This window comes from Callionymus lyra, chromosome 9 (genome assembly GCF_982586985.1).
Source record: "Callionymus lyra chromosome 9, fCalLyr1.hap1.1, whole genome shotgun sequence".
Lineage (NCBI taxonomy): Eukaryota > Metazoa > Chordata > Actinopteri > Syngnathiformes > Callionymidae > Callionymus > Callionymus lyra.
In genome coordinates, this window is record NC_141826.1 from 29,421,325 (window position 1) to 29,431,760 (window position 10,436).

Below are 10,436 nucleotides of genomic sequence, written 5' to 3' on the forward strand. Positions count from 1 at the left end.
TAAGGTTACAATGTTCAGCAGAGATTTGTGAGAAAAACGCTTCCAACAAAGAGCCACAATTGTCTGAAAGTGTCCAATTATAAGTGCGTGAAAGAAATGATGTGCAGAGATAAACACTAAATTGTGATAAATGGTAACTTGTCAAAGTCATTATTAGGTGTGAAACGTATCGTGTAGAGAGACTAGTACAACTGCAAAACTCTCATTTTTCTTAGGATTAATATAGTATATAGTACATTCCAAACGTGCTGTAACTTGTGATTAAGGACTGGAACATATTCTGTTCTTTAATTGATTTGAATAAACACACGACTGGAAAATATTACTGTCATTATGGGAAATATAACCATAAATAAAGCCACGATCAACATTTAAATTGAACTCAAACAGGCTTCAAAACCATGTTTTCAGGGAACAATTGTCTCCCAACTCACAATCTGTTGCTCATCTTTAAAGTCTTCAGCACGTTACCCAACAAACATAATTTCTCTCCGTTCATTTAGATATTTCCATCCACTGAGCAGCAAAACACATAGTTTTACCAACTCTGGTAACTGTTATCAGATTGTTATCATTTGTTTAGTGTCAGATGTTGGGCTTTATTGTTATTTTCATTTTGTACTTTTGTTGACAACAACAGCTAATTTTTCCGACTTGAATGAGAGGATTTTAGTGTTTAATACGTTACTTCGACGTCGACTGTGGAACTGCTGATTCCATAAAGATATATTTGATGTTTCCTGTAGCTTTGAATCATTTCCCTCCATCAACTGTGACCTGACTCATGGTGAAGGGAGGAGTGTCCAGTGTGACTCACTTTGATTCTGGACTGTGACATAACCAGTGTGGACGAGCTCCTTTCTTATTTAACCTGATTTATTATCCTGACTCCATGTTGAATTTATAACGTGTCATTTAGATGCCAGGTTTGATTTCGTGTGATGACCTTTAACCTTTAATACCTTGTCATGTGCTTGATGCATGTGTGCATGAGCTTTTATGCAAATCCAGGCTAATTGCATGCTGTCTCATATTTCATCAAAATGTCAATTTTACAATCTTTTATTTAACAAAAGTTTAATGTGATTTTAAGTAAACTGCTCTTTTTGTGCAGATTGGGTGTTCTGGCCAACCCAGACGCCGTCGTGTCCAGTCCAGTCCCACAGCTTTCTATACCCATCAATAGACATTTTGAAATCATAAAAGGTATGTGTCTTGATTCGAGAATGTTTAAAATCCTTGCTAGACTTGACATCTTAATGTTAAACAGTTTTATTGCTGTTCCCAGCTATACAGAGTACAAGAAGAATTCTAATCTGGTGATGAATATCAGGATGCCTGTAAAGTAACCGTTGCTTGAGTGTCTTTTTATTACAACCTTGTTATCCTGAGTAGTTAAAAAACCCCTGTAACATTAACTCAGATTGTTGGCTCTTTCACTTGCTGTTCACTGGTCAAATGATCATTTCTTTTCATTTCAGAGGCTGAAGAAGCTCTTTTGATCGACTTCTCTGTAGGTTGTAAGTAAATCCATCTATTTTTTAAAGAAATGTTTGCATTTCACTTTGGCAACACATCATTGTTGACCCACAAATTTGACTCGAGCTCCATGTTTACATCTTTATTTAGTAGCAGGCTGTGGTCATGGGTTTCTAGGGATTACTGAAGAATGCTGAATATGTTCAGTGCTACGTCAGGATGCTTTGTTTTCTTGAGGCCTCTATAACTCGTGTGTCTAAATATGCCCAACATTTCTCTCTACATCTGCAGCTAGCATCAGGATACAAATTAAAGGAGAAAATGCCCCAGAACTATTGCTAGAACTTCAGGACGATGACCGCACTCAGCTGTTCTTGGCACAGGTGAAGAGTGCTCAGCAGCAAAGTAAGAGTCGCCTGCAACTGAATTATTCACTCGGTCATCCAACTTTTATTTAGGCGTGTTTCTCAGTCTTCTCTTGTTCATCAAGAAACTAGTATTAAAATTGGCATCATTCATAAATCTTCGCTTTTTCTGACCATTCTGAGAGAACAATTGAACTGTGATGCTCCACACATACTCAATCTTTTTTTTTTTTTTGAGCCGAGCTAAGATGACAAGGGTTGTCTAATCATTCTCCAGCCTTCTAACACAATGTACCAGCAACCATCACTGAGTGATGGTTGCTGGGCCTCTATACACCGATGTAGATATTCTAGACACTTGCAGCTAGAATAGTCATTTACCACATTAACAATGTAAAGAGTGTATTTCTGGTTAAGTTAATGTTATCTTCATTGATATAAAATGTGCTTTTCCTTCAAGTAAAAGGGAAAAGTCTGAGTGACCCCAAACTTTTGAACAGTAGTGTATATTAAGTAAGTAAGTCATTTATTTTTGTAGAGCTTTTCCAGACCAGGGTCACAAAACACTTAAAAGATCAAAACAAAACTCAAAAATATATACTTAAAAGGTCAAGACAACACAAACACAGAAGTACTACATATTATGTGGGAATCAGTTTTTCTTTCAGTATATTATAACATAAACTATTTGTATTATAATGATAATTTATTTTTTAATTATTTGGATGGTATTTCCCTGATATGTTGTATAAAACTGATAACTTCTTTCTTTTTCTCGTTCTTTGCTTACATTATAGTCCAAATATCTTAGTTTCAAGTTCAATTATCATTAAAAAAAAATCAATGAATTAAAATGGTTATTATTTTTTGTAAAAACATGAAATATTCAGTTAGTTTTTAACTGTATATTTTGGTCTACAGTTGCTATGCTGTTCAGATTAATAATAACAATTATTTTTTGAATTTGTTTTTAATTCATATTTTTATTATTGTAGTTCAATCCACACTTCAAAGTACCAAAGTGGCGGAATCTCTCGCACAAATGTCTCAGAGAGGTTCAGTTCCTGTCCCGCCTCAGAGAGGAAACAAGACTGTCAATCCAGGGCTCCCGACTCCCACGAGCATGTTTCCTCCTGCTGGCCACAACAGCTCTGCAGCACTTCAGGCTAACTCAGGTGAATATATCACTGTTGGGATGTTTTTGATGTTTTTTAACATGTTGTAAAAACACAGCGCCCGGACTCTAATTTGAATCTATTCTCATGTACCAACAATAGAGGGCGTGTGTGTAATCTTGATCTGGTCTATGCCGTTACTGTTCAGTTCACACACCCACATTATTGTAACGCTCAGTTTTTCTATTGTTTATTTTGTGTTTTATCTTATTTCATTTATTTATTCTGTCCTGACACCACTTATGTTGTGTTTACAACACTGGCAATAAAAGCTTCTTATTCTGATGTTTCTTTCAAGCTCTGGCATTAAATGCTGGTTTTGAGGACAACTTCAATCACGTTCTGAAAGTGGAGGAAAAGAAGAACCACCAAAACCGGATCGTTGCCTCCAGAGAACCTCCTCCTGTTCCGCCTCTACCTCCACGGAAAACTTCTTACACCCCGAGCAGTCCACTGCCTCCTGCTCCGGTCCCCAAAGAGAGGGTTGTTTCCTTACAGTCCAAAGAAAACCAGGTCAACAGCAGCTCAAGACCAGAGTAAGTTGAGGTCAATTAAACAATGTTTGGCCTTCACTTAAAAAAACAAAATACATTTTCATAATAATGAAAAGTGCAAACAAATCTAAATAATGCAATAAACTAGGTTACCAAGTGGCTGACTTGACTTTAAATATTTCTACATTGTCATCGTTGTTTGTTTTAGTAGTTTTCGAGCTAGCTTTGACCGAGTGGACAGGAAGCAGTCGTGGTGTGAGAGTCCCACCAGCAACACCATGAGACACGCCATGTTCTCCAGTCAGACAGAAATACGAGAGCACTTGATCAAACACCGCCTGGGGAAGAAGGAGAATGAATATGTGGACATGCAGCCATTTAGGTATTAAAGCTTTCTTTCATCTTCTATATGTCAACACTAGACTCAACTATTGCCGTCTATAGGTTCTTCACTGGAACATGGAATGTCAATGGACAATCTCCAGACAGCAGCCTGGAGTCGTGGCTCCGTTGTGATCAGGAGCCTCCGGATATTTACGCTCTGGGGTTAGATTAACATTTGAAAACTGATGTGCCGCTCATTCTGATCAACGATTTCTCTTTTTCTTACTCTAGTTTTCAAGAATTAGACCTGAGTACTGAAGCCTTCTTCTACATGGATTCATCCAAGGAGCAGCTGTGGGCGGATTCTGTCGAGAGAAGTTTGCACCCAAAAGCAAAGTACAAGAGGGTGAGTCTGCAAAGAAACTTTTTTAAATGTCATCGTAGTTGTAAAAAAACACCGGAAAGAGAGATTATACTGTAATCTAATTGATTCTCTAGGATCGGTTTGTCTTTTTTCCAATATAGTCTGAATTAAACTGTTTCTTGAGATGACTTTGTTATGATATAACACTAAAAAATTGAGTTGATTTAATGTTGTGTCAATGTTTACAATTCTCAGGCGTCTTTAAATCTTTACATCTTTCAACAGCTGCGCATCATACGACTAGTTGGGATGATGCTGGTCGTCTTCGTCAAAAAGATTCACAAGCCACATATAAGAGAAGTGGCTGCAGAGCATGTTGGCACTGGAATCATGGGGAAGATGGTTTGTGTTAAAACAAAGAACCACAAGATGATTTATTTTTTAATGTTGTTCAACCTTTAGGGGAACAAGGGAGGAGTGGCTGTCAGGTTCGTTTTTCACAACACAAGTTTCTGCATCGTCAACTCCCACCTCGCTGCACATGTCGAGGACTTTGAGCGTCGCAACCAGGACTACAAGGACATTTGTGCCCGGATGACCTTCCACTTACTGGACCATCCACCGCTCGGCATCGTCAAGCACGAGTGAGTACCGAACGGCTAACCTGTAATATATCTAACATGGGCTAGAAAATAAGTCGCATGTGACTTTTAATATTAATGGTGAAAAATAAACCTAATTTAATTCCTGTCTGTAGATGCAATCTGCAGATTATCAAAACATAAAAAAATGTATCCATTTTAACTTCTTTACAGAAAAATTAACGAAAGATTGGCTTGTTAAAATGTGTGAAGTTCCACTAGTAGATAGTCATGCCGGTGTCAATCATGTGGCCTTTATTTAATGATGAGACCAAGTTGTACTTGCATTTCTTTCTTGCATTCAATTGGTCAAAGTTCTAAAGTAGTCGGATGAATTCTGTCTTCTCTCAGTGTGGTCATCTGGCTTGGAGATTTGAACTATCGTCTGTTCATGTACGATGCTGCTGAGGTCAAAGAGCTAATTTCACGAAATGAGCTGAAGAAACTTCAGGAATATGATCAGGTGAAACATTAAGTATTATTTTGATGGAAAATCACATTTTCTTGCTCTGCAAATCCAAACATGTTAATGATATTTTCTTCTTAGTTTTTACATTGTTACTGACTCGGCACTTGTTTCTTTAGCTTAACATTCAGAGGAAGACCAAAAGAGCCTTTGCAGACTTTAATGAAGGAGACATTAGCTTCATCCCCACATACAAGTATGACCCCAAAACGGATCGCTGGGACTCAAGGTATGATTCTGGACTAACTCACTTCAGTCACTCAGAGTCTGACTCTCTTTTCCTTCTTGGGAACATTAGAATTTCTCCTGTTTAGCCCCTTTTTCTCTTGCATTTAATTGTCATTCTAATGTTGAACCTTGAATACGACTCTCCAATCAATGTTGATAAATGTGATTGTTTTCCTCCAGCGGCAAGTGCAGAGTTCCTGCCTGGTGCGACAGAATCCTCTGGAGAGGCAATGATGTCAAGCAGCTGAAGTACCGCAGTCACATGGAGATGCAAACCAGTGACCACAAACCTGTCAGTTCCATTTTTAGTGTTGGGGTAAGCAGGAATACATTTCCTCCATCTCAATCAAAATGGTTCTCCCCATTATTAAAGTATGTGATTGACAGGTAAAAGTGGTCAATGAGCTACGCCACAAGAAGGTCTTTGAGGAAATAGTGCGAGCAATGGACAGGATGGAAAACGACTTCCTTCCCTCTGTTGCTCTTAGCAAAAGAGAGGTGTGAACTATACTTAAAATGATGAGAAGTTTTATTTCATCCTTCTAATCGTCATTTTATTTCCTACAGTTTGCTTTTGAGAATGTCAAATTCCGGCAGCTTCAGAGGGAGCGTTTCATCATCAAGAATGACGGCCAGGTTCCTTGTCATTTCGCCTTCATCCCAAAACTCAACGACATGCAGTATTGCAAGACTTGGCTACGTGCGGAGCCCAGCGATGGATTCTTAGAGCCCAGTGAGACTTTCAGTTCAAGTATTGGGTTGTTTGAAAATATATGTACTTATGATACACCAGCTGTTTTTTTTTTTCAGAAAGCCATTTTTTCCTCAACATTTGGAATGTTTTATTATTTGTCCTCATATGGCTTGGCTTGGCTAAGGGATCTCTTAGTTCCAAATAAATAAGTCGTCAAGTGATACTTTCTATTTCCCTCAGAGCTGTTGGTCTCACTCTTTTTTTTAATTTCAGCTTTTGACATAAGCAAACACCTAAAAATCAAAACAGAAAAGATTGATTGCCACTTTTATGGCATGTAATGACTGAGATATTTTCCACACGCAGATGAAAACCTGGAGATATACCTGGAGGTTTACGTTAGTAAAGACTCGGTGACACTGCTGAACTCTGGCCAGGACTCCATAGAGGACATTCTTGTGCTCCATCTGGACCGTGGAAAAGACTACTTCATCACCATCTCTGGCAAATATCTGCCCAGCTGCTTCGGCACGTCACTGGAGACTCTCTGCCGCATGAAGAAACCCATCAGAGAGATTCCCATCACTAAACTCATCGACCTGGTGAGAGCAAAATGATTCCATACATGAATGTGTTCTTAGGATAAACCTGCTTTTCAGATTGAGATAATAATAAGATAAACTAGTATTTTTCACACTTTCCTGAAACACCTTAAATCAGTCGTTCATGTTGGACCTGACTGAGGTACTGCAAGGATCTGTTCACTTCCTCAGGGAAAACTGGGTCACATGACCTGATGAAATGTCTTAAGAGGAACATTTTTTAAAGACTTTTGAGGAAGTGCCTACGTATATCTCAGAAGGAATTTATCAAACTAAACTTGGTTTTATTGTTGAGATCTGCCTCAGCTGTTTATCTCTATCATAGTGTAGTTTTTGAACCAACCTTCATCTTCTTGATTGTATCTCTTTCCATGTGACACCTGCTTAATGAATCAATGTGTTTCTCTAATTCTGCGGTTTGGATCTGACTTCATCTCTTTACCTCTGATTGATCATTTCTTTCCAACCCTTCACTCTGGTTGTGGGCTGACTTCTTGCACAGGGAGAGGACAGCTTCTCTGAGAAGGTAAAACATTAACATCAGTTAAAAGATGTCTACTAACTAACTATTTAGCATAAACATCCAACACAAAGATGATGAACAAGTTTTCAAAAGTGTTTTAGCAGCAGCAGAAGAATCGAAACAAGTAGTTGATGGCAGCAGAACATTTGGGTTAAACTTCCTAATAACAAGTCAAGTTGAAGTGTTTTCTCTGAGGTGAGATGATGCTCCTGGTGTGGTTGAAGCATGTCTTGCCGACATGTACATTATCCAGCAGGAGGCGCCTCGGAGGCTCTTGACTAGACTAATTATGTACAGTATCTCTGGCTTAAGCACTCGTCTGGGATCTCAGGCTACTTTCTGAAGGTGTCTGAGCACAAGAAGCAGTATCTTCCAGGTGTATTTGTCTGATGTTCTGATGTGTCAAACTGCTGCCAGTTAAAAACTCCAACTGCACACTGACTTAGATGTGATGTCGTCTTTTATCTGTGAATGTTTTAACTTTGTTTCACTCATTTTCTTGCATGTTTTTCTTCTGTGCTCGTCTGAGTATTTCATGTAATCTGTTTTATCTTCACTATAATGCTGTTCTTAATGTACAATAACACTGTTTTGAATTCTGCTGTGAGTCTGAAAGCTGCTGTTGAAATAAAGATTGCAGCTTTCAGACTGAAAATAATAATAACGGAAATATAGATGATTAGTATTATTGTTGTTATTATAGTTGTTATTATTATTACCATTATTAAGTCCATGGTGGGTCAAGTGCTTTAGCTCTGCTAAACCTTTTCTTCTAGTTTCATTTTTAATGTGTTTGATTTCTAGAGTTGATGTGTGGATGAGTTTACAGAAAAAAATGCATTTGATATCAAAATTGAATTAAATTAAACGTGGAACACGAACCAATGCTTTGTGTTGGTAATGAATGTAAAAAATATAAACAATTTATCATAATGTCAGTATGTAAATGAATGAGTGTTCATGCTATTATTCTTTTGTTCAAACTCACTTGTTTAATTCCAGGAAAAGTCCAAAGTAAACTTCCTGACGGAAGGTGCGAACACGGAGGACGTTCCTCTGAAGATTCCAAAGGAGGTTTGGATTCTTGTCAATCATCTCTTCACCAAGTCTTGTGATCAGGTGAGTCAGAAGCTCAGGATTAACGTCTTAATCACTCGAAAAATGACATTTATAATGTTTTTAATGTCTTCTTTATCTATATTGAGTTACTGGAAAATAATATTTGTCTAATAAACGTTTAACAGTGTTTGGTCATTTATTGAAAGAAATCAAGTGATCAGCAAAAGAAAATGTAGCTTTTTAATTTAATTATTTTGATATTGAAGGTCTGTCGAACTGTCTGTTTTCAAGTTTTCAAGCCTGATTATTTTGTGTTGCAGGAGGATTTGTTCCAGACTCCAGGACTCCAGGAGGAGCTGCAGAGCATCATCGACTGTTTGGACACCAGCATCCCTGACGTCATCCGTATCCTTTCAATACTTCAGTGTCAAACATCACAATGAATTCTGCTGGTTTTCAAAGGACGCCATATTGGATTTAGAATAATTTCCGGACTATCAAGTGCACCTGATTATAAGCCAGAGGTTTTCATTGTTCTGAATAACCAGTAGCGGCGTCAAGATTTCGGTAAACGCTTCTTACGTTCACCGTTCATCTGTCGACCCTCACTGTTGGTCTTAGATGATCCCAGACAAACACGTCAAATGATCCAAATGATCTTGAAAGTAAAGTTTATTATAAAAGTGTATAATATGTGTTTTTTAAAAGGACATAAATGTACCGTCCTTGACTTGTATAAAGCCGGCTGTAATCACTCCGTGGCCGAGGCTCTGCTCATTTTCCTGGAAGCTCTGCCGGAGCCGGTGGTGTGTTATGAACTCTACCAGCGGAGTCTGGACTGTTCGCACGACAGTCGTCTCTGCAAACAGGTGAGTTTTCATCAATATTACATTTAACAGATATATTGCTGATCATTTGTTTTGATTGACAGTTGATCTCCCAGCTGCCTCGAGCTCACCGCAACATGTTTAGGTACCTGATGGCGTTTCTGAAAGAGCTGCTGAAACATTCGCACAACAACAACCTGTCGGCTCATCTCATCGGTACGAGAGTTCATGTGTGTTCATTGATATTGTTTGTTGATGAGATGTTTGTTTTGCAGCCACGCTCTTCGCCAGTCTCCTGATCCGACCTCCTCCCAACATGCTCAGCAGACAGTCGGCGCACGAGCGTCAGAAAGCCATGGACTTCATCCTGGGCTTCCTCATGGCTGCAGACGACGAGTAGCGTCAGAGTTTGAACTGCAACCGTCTCACCAGGAGTCGTCGTTTCTGTCCGCTTCTGGAAACTTCAAGAAGATTGAACTGATGCTGCAGCACTTTGTGGAAGTGAAGATGTCGTTCAGTGAACTTTGTTGTTGCCAAAATGTCTGAATACCATGTGATGCTTCTCCAAAGACTGAAGACACCAGGAATATGAAGATGTGCTTTTAATGTTTTGAGCGCAAGAATCATCGAGATGATCTGAATCACTTTCATGCTTCTGTAGCCTCTTGCTAAGAACACTATCCAGCTTTATATTTAACTGTTATTTAAGGGTTTGCTACATATCTTCACTCACACACTGAAATCAAGTTTGTAATAATAATTATTTGTTGTCGTCTTCAGTAACACTAACATCTGTCAATCATTGATGTGATCTACGACTCAATCATTGTTCCGACACTAAACCTGATGATTGTTGAGCTGATGTGACTCACAGTTGATGATCCTCTTCATCGAGGCTCTGCTGACAATCTTACTTCACTGCTGCAGTGACTTGTTTTGCCTTATTTACATCCACGTCAGAGTTTTTGGGAGATAAAAGATTTCTGAGCTTCACCAACTAAACTTGTCCTCGATCGTCTCCATGTGAACCTCTTGTTGTTTTACTGGTCTTTTCATCAGATATTGTTTCGGTACTTTGTAATTTATTCCACAGAAATAAACTGTGTTTACAACTGTCGCTGTAAATGTTTTTCACTCGTCATCCTTGTGTGAAATGGTTCGGGCCTGACGTCCTGGTCTGTTGTGAGTCTCAGGA

At 38.6% G+C, this 10,436-nt stretch overlaps 1 protein-coding gene across 6 annotated transcripts in view; it reads left to right on the plus strand.

Annotated features, from left to right (window-relative positions):
- ocrl (OCRL inositol polyphosphate-5-phosphatase) overlaps positions 1-10,370 on the plus strand; it is an 11,189-nt gene extending 819 nt beyond the window's left edge. For 2 of the 6 annotated variants that reach the window (XM_087798776.1, XM_087798779.1), the window contains 22 exons: positions 1,115-1,206; positions 1,482-1,520; positions 1,771-1,884; positions 2,840-3,019; positions 3,318-3,555; positions 3,722-3,895; positions 3,958-4,059; positions 4,129-4,243; positions 4,487-4,603; positions 4,664-4,845; positions 5,194-5,305; positions 5,428-5,537; positions 5,717-5,852; positions 5,924-6,034; positions 6,104-6,269; positions 6,597-6,832; positions 7,335-7,358; positions 8,358-8,474; positions 8,735-8,819; positions 9,156-9,283; positions 9,346-9,457; positions 9,517-10,370. In XM_087798776.1, coding sequence (XP_087654902.1) covers positions 1,115-1,206; positions 1,482-1,520; positions 1,771-1,884; positions 2,840-3,019; positions 3,318-3,555; positions 3,722-3,895; positions 3,958-4,059; positions 4,129-4,243; positions 4,487-4,603; positions 4,664-4,845; positions 5,194-5,305; positions 5,428-5,537; positions 5,717-5,852; positions 5,924-6,034; positions 6,104-6,269; positions 6,597-6,832; positions 7,335-7,358; positions 8,358-8,474; positions 8,735-8,819; positions 9,156-9,283; positions 9,346-9,457; positions 9,517-9,641 — 2,815 coding nt within the window. In that variant the 3' untranslated portion in view covers positions 9,642-10,370. The remainder of the gene's footprint in view (positions 1-1,114; positions 1,207-1,481; positions 1,521-1,770; positions 1,885-2,839; positions 3,020-3,317; positions 3,556-3,721; positions 3,896-3,957; positions 4,060-4,128; positions 4,244-4,486; positions 4,604-4,663; positions 4,846-5,193; positions 5,306-5,427; positions 5,538-5,716; positions 5,853-5,923; positions 6,035-6,103; positions 6,270-6,596; positions 6,833-7,334; positions 7,359-8,357; positions 8,475-8,734; positions 8,820-9,155; positions 9,284-9,345; positions 9,458-9,516) is intronic. The other 4 variants (XM_087798777.1, XM_087798780.1, XM_087798778.1 and 1 more) reach the window with 2 other exon arrangements.
- Positions 10,371-10,436: the final 66 nt, after the last annotated feature.